General features: G+C 43.8%; 2 protein-coding genes across 3 annotated transcripts in view; one reads left to right on the top strand and one right to left on the bottom strand.

Annotated features, from left to right (window-relative positions):
* Positions 1-16,402, top strand: part of ctsz (cathepsin Z) — a 241,514-nt gene that overhangs the window by 26,851 nt on the left and 198,261 nt on the right. The gene's annotated exons all lie outside the window — the stretch shown is intronic.
* On the bottom strand, positions 1,282-14,966 carry LOC310876174 (NACHT, LRR and PYD domains-containing protein 3-like; the record flags this gene model as incomplete). Its single annotated transcript, XM_083789619.1, has 10 exons — positions 1,282-1,811; positions 8,442-8,488; positions 9,308-9,481; positions 9,787-9,957; positions 10,236-10,406; positions 11,236-12,847; positions 13,718-13,846; positions 14,113-14,157; positions 14,378-14,623; positions 14,942-14,966. 10 exons carry the CDS (start codon positions 14,964-14,966, stop codon positions 1,282-1,284), a joined length of 3,150 nt encoding a protein of 1,049 aa, XP_083645745.1.

The raw sequence follows: 16,402 nt of genomic DNA, 5'->3' as shown, positions 1-16,402 counted from the left end.
GAACCAAATGGACCCTTACAGGTCTGTGACTCTGAGAGTGTACAAATGGAACCAAATGGACCCTTACGGGTCTGTAACTCTGAGAGTGTACAAATGGAACCAAATGGACCCTTACAGGTCTGTGACTCTGAGAGTGTACAAATGGAACCAAATGGACCCTTACGGGTCTGTGACTCTGAGAGTGTACAAATGGAACCAAATGGACCCTTACAGGTCTGTGACTCTGAGAGTGTACAAATGGAACCAAATGGACCCTTACAGGTCTGTGACTCTGAGAGTGTACAAATGGAACCAAATGGACCCTTACAGGTCTGTGACTCTGAGAGTGTACAAATGGAACCAAATGGACCCTTACAGGTCTGTGACTCTGAGAGTGTACAAATGGAACCAAATGGACCCTTATGGGTCTGTAACTCTGAGAGTGTACAAATGGAACCAAATGGACCCTTACAGGTCTGTGACTCTGAGAGTGTACAAATGGAACCAAATGGACCCTTACAGGTCTGTGACTCTGAGAGTGTAACAAATGGAACCAAATGGACCCTTACGGGTCTATAACTCTGAGAGTGTACAAATGGAACCAAAAGGGTCCATTTGGTTATGGGGGTCTGAAGGCGTAATGGAGGTTGTTGAAATGTGGTATAAAGTTTGAGAACCACAGTTTTACAAAACAGTTAAAATAGTTAAAATGTCCTAAAACTAAATTACACTTTATTTTCAAAATGTACAGAAAATACTACAGGCGTTCTAATAATAATAATATCAATCATTTACATCAATAAACACTGAGGTGCCTGTGTGTGTATGTGTGTGTGTGTGCGCGTGCGCGTGCATTTCTGTAGCATAAATGCAAAATGCATGTTTGTGCGTGCGTGCGCGCGCACACACACACACACACACACACACACACCGCTACATCATAGGCGGAGCTTGAACTTGACGCCTTGGGGTGCGACTGCTTGGCCAACGACACCCGCGAGCACGCTTTTTTTTACCTTTATTTTATTATTTTAGCGTTTTTACAATGCCCTAACCCCTAAAAATGAGTTATTTAGGTAGTACAGCAGCTCACACACACACACACACATGCACTACAGCCGTACAGCGAGTCATCATATCATGATAAGAGAGATGATTACAAACTACAGTCAGAAGCCAGAAGTTACGTTTACAAAAAGAAATATAAATATATATATTTTTTTTGTTTGCCAGGGGGTGCACCCCCTGAACCCCCTCAAGCTCCGCCCATGCGCTACATGTAGCTCCTCCTCCTCCTCTGACTCACAGAGACACTGAGGCGCCCAGCCCGTAGCACCAGAACCCAGCATGGAGAGGTCCAGTGAACGTGGACTGGAAGGTGTGCAGGTGTCTGAGTGAGTCAGAGGACACTGTGTAGAAGGACACAGTGCCAGCAGCATGGTCTACATAGACTGCTACTGTGGAGGGGTTGGAGGAGATAAGGACAGGGAGTTTAGTCTTCTCCTTATTGTGCACCACAACGTAGCTGTAATTAACACCACCACCACAGAACAGAGCCCAGGACTGATCATTGAATCCAAAGTCACTGTCATCAACCTGTCCGTGGTATTCCCCGTGTGCCACGGCTACCTTAACCATTCCACTACACTTTACCTCATAGTAACAGCGTCCACTCAGTGTCTCTCTGGACATCACCTGAGGGTAGTCCTTAAATCTGTGTGGATGAGGAGGATAGGTCTGATACTTGTTCACCACGCTCACCTTCCTGTTGTTCTCAGACAGAGAGAGGCGTCTGTTTGCTGTGTTTGGATCCAGAGTGAGTTCACACACATCTGATGAGAAGAACAACATGCAATACAGCACCAGTTTACAATCACACATAATAATGATAATGATAATGATAATGATAATGATAATGATAATGATAATGATAATGATAATGATAATGATAATGATAATGATAATGATAATAATAATAATAATAATAATAATAATAATAATAATAATAATACCTCAGTGACCACACATTACTGTAACTATATCCTTTCAATGGTAACAGATGGACTGTAATGCCCACAGGGGACAGCTAGAGGGCGCCTTATGCCCGTGACAGACAGCTATATGGTGACCTTATGAGGTGTTGGGTGAAATCAACCCATAGACCGTTAAAACCACCGGATTAAGGTTGGTGAGGGGTCCGTTAAAACCACCGGATTAAGGTTGGTGAGGGGTCCGTTAAAACCACCGGATTAAGGTTGGTGAGGGGTCCGTTAAAACCACCGGATTGAGGTTGGTGAGGGGTCCGTTAAAACCACCGGATTAAGGTTGGTGAGGGGTCCGTTAAAACCACCGGATTAAGGTTGGTGAGGGGTCCGTTAAAACCACCGGATTAAGGTTGGTGAGGGGTCCGTTAAAACCACCGGATTAAGGTTGGTGAGGGGTCCGTTAAAACGACCGGATTAAGGTTGGTGAGGGGTCCGTTAAAACGACCGCATTAAGGTTGGTGAGGGGTCCGTTAAAACCACCGCATTAAGGTTGGTGAGGGGTCCGTTAAAACCACCAGATTAACCCATTTAGACTTGACGTCGACAAAAAATGTCTTCTAAATCCTGACAGTTTTCTGAAATACCTGAGTTTATATATCAGTGGTGCTCAATATTTCATGTCAAGGACCCCAAACATTATATGTAATTGGCCGCGGACCCCCATTTGAAAATATGTTGTTCTAGGGACCCCTCAGAAGCAAAGATATGAGTTAAAAACGTTCGCTCTGAAAGAATATATATTCAAAGATTTGTGCCGCATTTTCACGATTTTTCTAAAATAGCAGACATACAAGCTCGGTGGCGCGCTATGAGCTTGTAGATCTGCTATTTTTCATTTTGGTGCGTTAAAATGACAGGATTAAGGTTGGTGAGGGGTCCGTTAAAACGACTGGATTAAGGTTGGTGAGGGGTCCGTTAAAACGACTGGATTAAGGTTGGTGAGGGGTCCGTTAAAACGACTGGATTAAGGTTGGTGAGGGGTCCGTTAAACGATTGCATTAAGATTGGTGAGGGGTCCGTTAAAACGACAGGATTAAGGTTGGTGAGGGGTCCGTTAAAACGACTGGATTAAGGTTGGTGAGGGGTACGTTAAAACGACTGGATTAAGGTTGGTGAGGGGTCCGTTAAACGATCGCATTAAGATTGGTGAGGGGTCCGTTAAAACGACAGGATTAAGGTTGGTGAGGGGTCCGTTAAAACGACTGGATTAAGGTTGGTGAGGGGTCCATTAAAACGATCGGATTAAGATTGGTGAGGGGTCCGTTAAAACGACTGGATTAAGGTTGGTGAGGGGTCCGTTAAACGATCGCATTAAGATTGGTGAGGGGTCCGTTAAAACGACAGGATTAAGATTGGTGAGGGGTCCGTTAAAACCACCGGATTAAGGTTGGTGAGGGGTCCGTTAAACGATCGCATTAAGATTGGTGAGGGGTCCGTTAAAACGACCGTATTAACCCATTTAGACTTGACGTCGACAAAAAATGTCTTCTAAATCCTGACACTTTTCTGAAATTCCTAAGTTTCTATATCAGTGGTGCTCAATATTTCATGTCAAGGACCACAAACATTATATGTAATTGGCCGCGGACCCCCATTTGAAAATATGTTGTTCTAGGGACCCCTCAGAAGCAAAGATATGAGTTAAAAACGTTCGCTCTGAAAGAATATATATTCAAACATTTGTGCCGCATTTTCCCGATTTAGAAAAAATAGCAGACCTACAAGCTCGGTGGCATGCTATGAGCTTGTAGATCTGCTATTTTTCAACAGCTAAATTATAACAATGCTTAAAACACCAAAAGGGGTTCCCGCCCAAAATGGATTAAGGTTGGTGAGGGGTCCGTTAAAACCACCGGATTAAGGTTGGTGAGTGGTCCGTTAAAACGACCAGATTAAGGTTGGTGAGGGGTCCGTTAAAACGAAAGGATTAAGGTTGGTGAGGGGTCCGTTAAAACCACCGGATTAAGGTTGGTGAGGGGTCCATTAAAACGACTGGATTAAGGTTGGTGAGGGGTCCGTTAATATGATCGGATTAAGGTTGGTGAGGGGTCTGTTGAACCGACCGCATTAAGGTTGGTGAGGGGTCCGTTAAAACGTCTGGATTAAGGTTGGTGAAGGGTCCGTTAAAACGACTGGATTAAGGTTGGTGAGGGGTCCGTTAAAACAACTGGATTAAGGTTGGTGAGGGGTCCGTTAAAACGACCGCATTAAGGTTGGTGAGGGGTTCGTTAAAACGACAGGATTAAGGTTGGTGAGGGGTCCGTTAAAACCACCGGATAATTAAAATGTCTTCTAAATCCTGACAGTTTTCTGAAATACCTAAGTTTCTATATCAGTGGTGCTCAATATTTCATGTCAAGAACCCCAAACATTATATGTAATTGGCCGCGGACCCCCATTTGAAAATATGTTGTTCTAGGGACCCCTCAGAAGCAATGATATGAGTTAAAAACGTTCGCTCTGAAAGAATATATATTCAAAGATTTGTGCCGCATTTTCACGATTTTTCAAAAATAGCAGACCTACAAGCTCGTAGCGCGGCACTCGGTGGCGCGCTATGAGCTTGTAGATCTGCTATTTTTCAATAGCTAAAGCATAACATAATGCTTAAAACACCAAAAGGGGTTCCCGCCCAAAATGGGTTAAGGTTGGTGAGGGGTCCGTTAAAACGACCAGATTAAGGTTGGTGAGGGGTCCGTTAAAACGACCGGATTAAGGTTGGTGACGGGTCCGTTAAAACCACCGGATTAAGGTTGGTGAGGGGTCCGTTAAAACCACCGGATTAAGGTTGGTGAGGGGTCCGTTAAAACGACCGGATTAAGGTTGGTGAGGGGTCCGTTAAAACGACCGGATTAAGGTTGGTGAGGGGTCCGTTAAAACGACCGGATTAAGGTTGGTGAGGGGTCCGTTAAAACGACCGGATTAAGGTTGGTGAGGGGTCCGTTAAAACGACAGGATTAAGGTTGGTGAGGGGTCCGTTAAAACGACAGGATTAAGGTTGGTGAGGGGTCCGTTAAAATGATCGGATTAAGGTTGGTGAGGGGTCCGTTAAATGACCGGATTAAGTTTGGTGAGGGGTCCGTTAAAACCACCGGATTAAGGTTGGTGAGGGGTCCGTTAAAACCACCGGATTAAGTTTGGTGAGGGGTCCGTTAAAACCACCGGATTAAGGTTGGTGAGGGGTCCGTTAAAACCACCGGATTAAGGTTGGTGAGGGGTCCGTTAAAACTACCGGATTAAGGTTGGTGAGGGGTCCGTTAAAACCACCGGATTAAGGTTGGTGAGGGGTCCGTTAAAACGACCGGATTAAGGTTGGTGAGGGGTCCGTTAAAACGACAGGATTAAGGTTGGTGAGGGGTCCGTTAAAACCACAGGATTAAGGTTGGTGAGGGGTCCGTTAAAACCACCAGATAATTAAAATGTCTTCTAAATCCTGACAGTTTTCTGAAATTCCTAAGTTTCTATATCAGTGGTGCTCAATATTTCAGGTCAAGGACCACAAACATTATATGTAATTGGCCGCGGACCCCCATTTGAAAATATGTTGTTCTAGGGACCCCTCAGAAGCAAAGATATGAGTTAAAAACGTTCGCTCTGAAAGAATATATATTCAAAGATTTGTGCCGCATTTTCACGATTTTTCAAAAATAGCAGACCTACAAGCTCGTAGCGCGGCACTCGGTGGCGCGCTATGAGCTTGTAGATCTGCTATTTTTCAAAAGCTAAAGTATAACATAATGCTTAAAACACCAAAAGGGGTTCCCGCCCAAAATGGATTAAGGTTGGTGAGGGGTCCGTTAAAACGACCGGATTAAGGTTGGTGAGGGGTCCGTTAAAACCACCGGATTAAGGTTGGTGAGGGGTCCGTTAAAATGACCGGATTAAGGTTGGTGAGGGGTCCGTTGAAACCACCGGATTAAGGTTGGTGAGGGGTCCCTTAAAACCACCGGATTAAGGTTGGTGAGGGGTCCGTTAAAACCACCGGATAAAGGTTGGTGAGGGGTCCGTTAAAACCACCGGATTAAGGTTGGTGAGGGGTCCGTTAAACATTTAGTACCGCGAGTGCCTTCAAAATAAAGGCTATAGAGTGCCGGAGTTGTCTGATCGCCTTTACTTTGAAAGCCATGAAACAGGAAACACTTGCCTAAAAAAGTTGACTTTACAAAGATACCTCACATCCCCGATCATCTTAATATATTGTTTTACACTCCAAAAAGCGTTCATATTTTGCGGGAGAGACGGATGAGGAGCAGAAATGAAGCGCCAGCATATCGCTCTATTCATCACCACGGAGAGCGCCCTGGATTAGGAGATTCGAGTCATTATTTCCGCCGCGCTAACATGGGAGTCAATAACAAGCTAATAGTTGCACTGAGCGTTAGCATACGGCAAGCGAAAAGCAAAATGCCAAAAAAAAATAGGAAAATTCTGAATATTCTTGCGTCGCTGGGACGTCGCTAGGACGTCGCTAGGACGTCCTCACACGTCCTTAGTACTAATATTTCGGGATCCTTATGACGTGCTCACACGTGTTATGTTCTAATTGTGTTAAAACGACCGGATTAAGGTTGGTGAGGGGTCCGTTAAAACGACAGGATTAAGGTTGGTGAGGGGTCCGTTAAAACGACAGGATTAAGGTTGGTGAGGGGTCCGTTAAAACGACAGGATTAAGGTTGGTGAGGGGTCCGTTAAAACGACAGGATTAAGGTTGGTGAGGGGTCCGTTAAAACGACAGGATTAAGGTTGGTGAGGGGTCCGTTAAAACGACAGGATTAAGGTTGGTGAGGGGTCCGTTAAAACCACCGGATAATTAAAATGTCTTCTAAATCCTGACAGTTTTCTGAAATTCCTAAGTTTCTATATCAGTGGTGCTCAATATTTCATGTCAAGGACCCCAAACATTATATGTAATTGGCCGCGGACCCCCATTTGAAAATATGTTGTTCTAGGGACCCCTTTAGAATCAAAGATATGAGTTAAAAACGTTCGCTCTGAAAGAATATATATTCAAAGATTTGTGCCGCATTTTCACGATTTTTCAAAAATAGCAGACCTACAAGCTCGTAGCGCGGCACTCGCGCTATGAGCTTGTGGATCTGCTATTTTTCAACATCTAAAGTATAACAATGCTTAAAACACCAAAAGGGGTTCCCGCCCCCAAAATGGATTAAGGTTGGTGAGGGGTCCGTTAAAACGGCCGGATTAAGGCTGGTGAGGGGTCCGTTAAAACGACTGGATTCAGGTTGGTGAGGGGTCCGTTAAAACGACCGGATTAAGGTTGGTGAGGGGTCCGTTAAAACGACAAAATTAAGGTTGGTGAGGGGTCCCTTAAAACCACCGGATTAAGGCTGGTGAGGGGTCCGTTAAAACCACAGACTTAAGGTTGGTGAGGGGTCCATTAAAACCACCGGATTAAGTTTGGTGAGGGGTCCGTTAAAACGACCAGATTAAGGTTGGTGAGGGGTCCATTAAAACGACCAGATTAAGGTTGGTGAGGGGTCCGTTAAAACGACTGGATTAAGGTTGGTGAGGGGTCCATTAAAACGATCGGATTAAGGTTGGTGAGGGGTCCGTTAAAACGATCAGATTAAGGTTAGTGAGGGGTCCTTTAAAATGACTGGATTAATGTTGGTGAAGAGTCCGTTAAAACCACCGTATTAAGGTTGGTGAGGGGTCCGTTAAAACGGCAGGATTAAGGTTGGTGAGGGGTCCGTTAAAAATACCGGATAATTAAAACTAAATCCTGACAGTTTTCAGAAATACCTAAGTTTCTATATCAGTGGTGCTCAATATTTCATGTCAAGGACCCCAAACATTATATGTAATTGGCCGCGGACCCCCATTTGAAAATATGTGAGGGGTATGAGGACCCCTCAGAAGCAAAGATATGAGTTAAAAACGTTAGCTTTTTCAAAAATAGCAGACCTACAAGCTCGTAGCGCGGCACTCGCGCTATGAGCTTGTAGATCTGCTATTTTACAACAGCTAAAGTATAACAATGCTTAAAACACCAAAAGGGGTTCCCGCCCAAAATGGGTTAAGGTTGGTGAGGGGTCCGTTAAAACGGTCAAAATGAGAATCCATGTGTGTCCATTATCATCTTCAATCAAGTCAGTGGTTCTCAAACTGTTTCATACTAAGGACCCCCACATTTATATTATATTTGGCCACAGACCCCCATCGTGAAGAAAATATTAAAACATTTTGCAAAACACTTTCAAGCTTTTTCAAAATGTTCATAAATATCCATGGAGATAAGTTAAAGTTATTATGATGCTGTATTAACACATTTAGCTGGGGACCCCCTGGAACCCCCCAAGGACCCCTGGAGGGTCCCCAGACCCCACTTTGAGAACCAATGACCTAATAGCCGATGTGATGCTTTGACTGAATGAATAAAACAGAATATAAACTTACATTTCTTCACTCCTGGTGTCAGCCTGTTCTCTCCACCGTGGTCCACACTGGAGTTGGAGGAGAGACAAAGTCAGACCTGAATATTCTCTATGATAATATAATTGATAATGATTTTACACCATAAAACATCAAACAACACAGAAAAGCATCACAGTATGATTGAGAACATTGAGTCCTTCTCTCCTAGTTATTGATGTATTCACAGTGTATTGACCACCTAGTTATTGATGTATTCATAGCCTATTGATTACCTAGTTATTGATGTATTCATAGCCTATTGATTACCTAGTTATTGATTTTATATCAGAGGTGAGCTGGCAGAACAGAGGTTGTGTTGGTCTTTGTCTCTCTCACAGCCTCCTGCTGTCAGAGTTGAACTGACTAACTGTCTCTCTCACAGCCTCCTGCTGTCAGAGTTGAACTGACTAACTGTCTCTCTCACAGTCTCCTGCTGTCAGAGTTAAACTGACTAACTGTCTCTCTCACAGCCTCCTGCTGTCAGAGTTGAACTGACTAACTGTCTCTCTCACAGCCTCCTGCTGTCAGAGTTGAACTGACTAACTGTCTCTCTCACAGCCTCCTGCTGTCAGAGTTGAACTGACTAACTGTCTCTCTCACAGCCTCCTGCTGTCAGAGTTGAACTGACTAACTGTCTCTCTCACAGCCTCCTGCTGTCAGAGTTGAACTGACTAACTGTCTCTCTCACAGTCTCCTGCTGTCAGAGTTGAACTGACTAACTGTCTCTCACACAGCCTCCTGCTGTCAGAGTTGAACTGACTAACTTATTTCTATCTGATGTCTGGTGTTTACACGTGGTCTGAGTAGACACTGCATGCACACCCACACACACACAGTCTCTCTCACACCTCAGAGCGTCCAGTCTGTAGCTTGGATCCTTCACAGCAGCAGAGAGCATCGCTTCGCCTGATTCTCCTGGATGATTGAAGGTCAAGTCCAACTCTCTCAAATGGGAAGGGTTGGAGCGCAGTGCTGAGGTCAGAGAAGAACAGCCTTTCTCTGTGACCAGACATCCTGACAAACTACACACACACACACACACACACACACACACACACACACACACACACACACACACACACACACACAGAGACAGACACACACACACACACACAGACACAGACACAGACACACACACACACACACACACACACACACACACACACACACACACACACACACACACACACACACACACACACACACACACACACACACACACACACACACACACACACACACACAGAGAGATTATATTTTGTCCCATTGATTTTAAAAACGTTTGTTTTATTTTAACACAGTTGAACCCAGTTTCAGGCATACTGACTTGAGAGTCTCCAACATGCAGTGTGGGCTCCCCAGTCCCTCAGCCAGGAGGCTGACTCCAGAGTCCTGAAGGTCATTATTGCTCAGGTCAACTTTTCTCAGGCTAGAGCTGGAGCTGAGAGCTGACGATAACTCCTGACAGCATCTGTCCGACAGGTTGCAGCCACTCAGCCTGAAGAAACAATAGTGGTAAAAAATTTAGTCATTAGATTTCAGGAAAATAAAGATCATATAATAAAATAAATAGCACGCACACGCGCGCACACACACACACACACACACACACACACACACACACACACACACACACACACACACACACACACACACACACACACACACACACACACACACTCACAGAGAGTTTCACAATGTTATATTTTGTCCCATTGATTTTAAAAACCTTTGTTTTATTTTAACACAGTTGAACCCAGTTTCAGGCATACTGACTTGAGAGTCTCCAACATGCAGTGTGGGCTCCCCAGTCCCTCAGCCAGGAGGCTGACTCCAGAGTCCTGAAGGTCATTATTGCTCAGGTCAACTTCTGTCAGGCTAGAGCTGGAGCTGAGAGCTGACGATAACTCCTGACAGCATCTCTCCGACAGGTTGCAGCCACTCAGCCTGAATAAACAATAGTGGTAAAAAATGTAGTCATTAGATTTCAGGAAAATAAAGATCATATAATAAAATAAATAGCACGCACACGCGCACGCACACACACTCACACACAGAGTTTCACAATGTTATATTTTGTCCCATTGATTTTAAAAACCTTTGTTTTATTTTAACACAGTTGAACCCAGTTTCAGGCATACTGACTTGAGAGTCTCCAACATGCAGTTTGGGCTCCCCAGTCCCTCAGCCAGGAGGCTGACTCCAGAGTCCTGAAGGTCATTATTGCTCAGGTCAACTTCTCTCAGGCTAGAGCTGGAGCTGAGAGCTGACGATAACTCCTGACAGCATCTCTTCGACAGGTTGCAGTCACTCAGCCTGAAGAAACAATAGTGGTAAAAAATGTAGTCATTAGATTTCAGGAAAATAAAGATCATATAATAAAATAAATAGCACGCACACGCGCACGCACACACACTCACACACAGAGTTTCACAATGTTATATTTTGTCCCATTGATTTTAAAAACCTTTGTTTTATTTTAACACAGTTGAACCCAGTTTCAGGCATACTGACTTGAGAGTCTCCAACATGCAGTGTGGGCTCCCCAGTCCCTCAGCCAGGAGGCTGACTCCAGAGTCCTGAAGGACATTATTGCTCAGGTCAACTTCTCTCAGGCTAGAGCTGGAGCTGATAGCTGACGATAACTCCTGACAGCATCTCTTCGACAGGTTGCAGCCACTCAGCCTGAAGAAACAATAGTGGTGCATGTATTAGATTTGATGTTAAATAAAGATCAAATAATATTTGAAATGTATCCAGATATCAGTGAACCTACAGAGCTTTCTTGGAGGCTTTGAGCACGGGCAGCAACCCCAGAAGAGCCTCCTCTGAAGCAGAGTATTTCTTCAGGTCAAACACGTCCAGCTCCTTTCCTGAAGACAGCAACACGAAGACCAAAGCTGACCACTGAGCAGGAGAGATCTTGTCTGTGGAGAGACGTCCTGACGTCAGGTACTGTTGGATGTCGTCCTCCAGAGAATGATCATTCAGCTCATTCAGACAGTGGAACAGATTGATGCTTCTCTCTGGAGATGGATTCTTTTTGATCTTCTCCTTGATGTATTTGATGGTTCCATGATTGGTCTGGAAGCTTTTCCCTTTTTGTATGAGCTTTTGTACGAACTTCTGATTGGTGTCCAAAGAGAGGCCCATCAGGAAACGCAGGAACAAGTCCAGGTGTCCATTTGGACTCCTTAAGGCCTCGTCTACAGCACTTTGATAGAGGTGAACCTTTCCAAATAACCTCCAAGAGGTTGAGAGTAGGTTGACACCAGTGTTGATGAAAGTGATGAAGACGTGGAGGGCAGCCAGAAACTCCTGAACACTCAGATGGACAAAGGAGAACATCTTGTCCCTTGTTCCGTGAACCTCTCCAAACAGTTCTGCGTACACTGCTGCGTCGCTGATATCAATGCCAGACGCTGTCAGGTGTTCTTCCTCGAAGATCAGGTCGCCTTTCATCAGCCCTTCAAAAGCCAGTTTCGCCAGAGAGAGAATGACATCATACTGTTTCCTGTCAGGATACTTGGCATTCTTAAGTAAGGACTGCATCTTAATGAATTGGGAGTACATGGCGCTCTGGCTCTTTGGCAGCTTTCCTTTCTTCCTCACAATTTTTTCCATAACGTTAGAAGTGATCCAACAGAAGGCCGGGAGGTGACACATGATGTGGATGCTTTGGGACTTCTCGATGTGACAGTAGATTTGATTGGCCAGCTGCTCATCATCAGGGAACCTCTTGAAGAAGTACTCCTTCTTCTGAGGGTCTCTGAACCCTCTCACCTCTGTCACCCTGTCAACAGAAGGGATCTGGCCGGCGGCTGCAGGTCGTGAGGTTATCCAGAATTTGGCTTTTGGAAGCAAGTTCCCCCTGATGAGGTTTATCAGGAGAACGTGCACTGTGTTTGGCTTCATCGGATCAGTCCATGTCACAGTGTTCTTGAAATCTAGAGCTGGCCTCGATTCATCAAGCCCATCCAGGATGAACAGAATGTTGCACTGTTTGAAGGTGCAGATATTTATCTTCTTGGTTTCACTGAAGAAGTGATGAAGAAATCCCTCCATGCTGTACTTGTTCTCCTTGTTCGCCTTCATCTCCAAATTCAACTCTCGGAAAGTGAATGGAAACACAAAGTCGACATGCTGGTTGGCTTTGCCTTCTGCCCAGTTCTGAGTGAACTTCTGAACTTGTACTGATTTACCAATGCCGGCCCCTCCCTTCATCATCACTGTTTTGATGGGATCACTTTGTCCAGGTGAAGGTTCCACTATGTCGTCCATGTTGATTGGTGTTTCTGGTCCAGGTGTTTGGCTGTATGCCAATTCAATCTGCTTGATCTCATGTTCTTGATTGACCTGTCCACTGCCTCCCACTGTGGTGTAGACCTCTGTGAACATGTCACTCACAAGTGGTTGTGGTAAATCATTTGAGCTCCAGTGAATCAAACGCTGATTCTTCTGCCTCAGATTAGACTTGAGCTCTTGTTTACACAGATCAAGAGTTTCTAAATGACCAAAGACAAGATGACATCATTAAGTATGTGTTATAGAATTACATCAGTATAAGATGAAGGTGGGGAAGGTGTACTGCTGTACTTGGAGATACAAAGGTAGAGAACCTGATCTAAGTTTCTCTACTCACCCTTGCTAGCCAAGTCTTGTGATGGAAGTTCAGGTCCTGAATAAGGAGGAGGATAATGAAGTGAAACGTTAGTTTGTCTATTGTCATTATACGTTAGCATGTATTGATGCTCTATTGTCATTATCTAAGTAACAACATTCATGCAATTAGTCTATTGTCATTATCATTATAGTAGAATGGCATTTATATAATTGCCACTAGAACTCTACAGTGTACCTTGCTGTGTAGTAGTACAGTAGTATATTTTACAGTGTACCTTGCTGTGTAGTAATACAGTAGTATATTTTACAGTGTACCTTGCTGTGTAGTAATACAGTAGTATATTTTACAGTGTACCTTGCTGTTTAGTAGTACAGTAGTATATTTTACAGTGTACCTTGCTGTGTAGTAATACAGTAGTATATTTTACAGTGTACCTGGCTGTGTAGTAATACAGTAGTATATTTTACAGTGTACCTGGCTGTGTAGTAATACAGTAGTATATTTTACAGTGTACCTTGCTGTGTAGTAATACAGTAGTATATTTTACAGTGTACCTTGCTGTGTAGTAATACAGTAGTATATTTTACAGTGTACCTTGCTGTGTAGTAATACAGTAGTATATTTTACAGTGTACCTGGCTGTGTAGCAGTGGTGACAGTGATGTTGACTGAACCACTGATGTTACATCCAGATAAAACAGTAGAAACCACTGCACTTCCACCATGTGCTTCATTAATGGCTCCAGCAGGGGGCACTGGAGGAGCTGCACGATATAAAGAAACATATTAGTGTTACACTCAGAGAGAGAGAGAGAGAGAGAGAGAGAGAGAGAGAGAGAGAGAGAGAGAGAGATAGCGTGATTATAATATTGCACATTTTAAATGCATAACATGTTTAAAACAATTTGTTGCCTGCCAACAATATGATGATGACACCTTAACTCATTTACTGCTGGAGTAAATACAGAAATAATCTGTTACTGTTTAACTAATTTACAAAAGGCTCCGTCCAGATTGTTTCATGACTCACCCTCGTTAGCCTTGTTAGTCGAGTCTTGTGATGGAGGATCAGCTCCTGCATAAGGAGAGGAGGATGAAGTGTGAGTGGACATGGTAAATGGCAACTGCTGTATTTATATAGCGCCTTTATGATTGTGCATTACATTCATCCATTCACACTGCGATGGTGGAGGAAACCATGCAAGGCACCAACCTGCACATTGGGAGAAAGTAGCCCTTCGCTAAACCCAAAAGCGGTTGTCCAATTAAATGAATGAATGAATGAATGATCTTACCAAGGTCCACCAGCAGGCGGGGTTGGTGTTCCATGAGGGCATCATAAAATGCTGCCCGGGCGCTGGTTCCTCCTGGAACTACTGTTGATGTGTACAGAGTCCTCATTTTTTCCATGGTTGTCTTCTCGGCATGAATCTCGCTGTAGCTCTCAGGGTGGACCCAGCTGTCTCCTAGACTGTCTACTACAGCCATGACTGCGGACACCCTTTGGGTCAACTGTGCCCTGTGCTGCATCACAAACTGTGCTGTTTGCAAGAGAGAAAAAGAGTGGATGGAATTAGAGAATCCTATGAATGAAAAACAAAGCTCTCTGCATCTCCATTATGCCATACAAAGTAATGTAACATCTTGTACAACCCTACTGTACAGCCCTGGTAAACAGAACTACTGTACAGCCTGTACTACTGTACAGTACTACTGTACAGCCCTGGTAAACAGAAGAACCCTACTGTACAGCCCTGGTAAACAGAAGAACCCTACTGTACAGCCCTGGTAAACAGAAGGTAGCACCAGCTACCAACCTACTCACCGGTCACCTCGGACACTGAGATAAAAACACTCACCTTTTCTGGATTTTTCTGCATCCATTGCTTCAGAAGTCAAGTCGTCATCAGCATCCTGTTGGATACAGTCATGTTATTTCAATCATAACAATACAGAGTGATGATCGTAATATGGTAATAAATATCTGTATCAGTCAATGTGGAAACAATTAGTAGGATAATATATATTTCCATTCCGTCTAACTCTACTACATATATGGTCTAACTCTACTGCAAAGCACGGGGAGAACATCACATCTAATTCATTGTGTTGCCATAAAGATTAATCCCACCGAGACAAACATTTAATAAGAATTTGGATAAATTAATGATTGATTGAATAATTAATGAACAGATTGGAGAATTACAGTATACATTTCAAGCACAACTCAATACAAAACTGTTAACTGTGGTCGACGATCATAAAGCATTACACTGGTTTACAATGGGGTCCACCATGTTCAATTCGTCATAACATTTAGAGACGCACAAATAAACTGTGTAAAGATGTGAGTGCATTAGTAACCAACAGTACCGTGGTCTGTGGACCTGATGCTGATGCTGATGGGTCCATTGTGGGTTTGATTGATGCCTCGGAGTGGAGCGACAGCAGCTAGCACTGAAGAACCTGGATGCAGTGTTGGGAAAGGTCTTTATTTAAGAACCTGGATGCAGTGTTGGGAAAGGTCTTTATTTAAGAACCTGGATGCAGTGTTGGGAAAGGTCTTTATTTAAGAACCTGGATGCAGTGTTGGGAAAGGTCTTTATTTAACCCTTGGCCTACAATTCACGGAAAAAACGGAATTAATCGAAAAATCTAAACCTCCCGTTAACGGAAAAAACGGAATGACAATCAATATCAGTTATCGCGGGGTCAAAAGATCAAAAATTAATATTTTTTCGCTAATATCACTAATGTTGGATGTAATTTACCAAAAAACGGCCGAAATCCGCGTGATCGTGCGCTATCGTGCACGCGCGCCATCTCTATGTGCGTCGCTGTAAAAAATGTGATATTTTGCGATCTTTTGGGGTTGATTTGAGGTTAATTTGACTTAGTTATGAAAAATATAGCATTAGCTTAGCAATCCGGACGAGCCAAGCTATTGACTAGGGTCAAACTATTTCAGGATGTTGTTGATCGTTGAGCCGGAAGTGACTTAGGAAGATCCGTCTATTTTAGCCAAAATCAGCATAATAATGCTTTCCCGCCATCTGGTGGCGAATCGAAAAAAACATCTCTTCAATCCACCAGATCTTTCTTGTATGTTAAAACGATGAATTAAAAATATGCCAATTTGTTACCCAAACAAAAAAATTGGGAATGGCAGTCTAGGGGTTAAGAACCTGGATGCAGTGTTGGGAAAGGTCTTTATTTAAGAACCTGGATGCAGTGTTGGGAAAGGTCTTTATTTAAGAACCTGGATGCAGTGTTGGGAAAGGTCTTTATTTAAGAACCTGGATGCAGTGTTGGGGAAAGTC

The sequence above is a fragment of the Protomyctophum parallelum genome, assembly GCF_964188405.1.
Source record: "Protomyctophum parallelum genome assembly, chromosome: 18".
Classification (NCBI taxonomy): Eukaryota; Metazoa; Chordata; class Actinopteri; order Myctophiformes; family Myctophidae; genus Protomyctophum; species Protomyctophum parallelum.
Note: the sequence above shows the minus strand (reverse complement) of the source record. Positions and strands in the feature narration are given on the sequence as shown.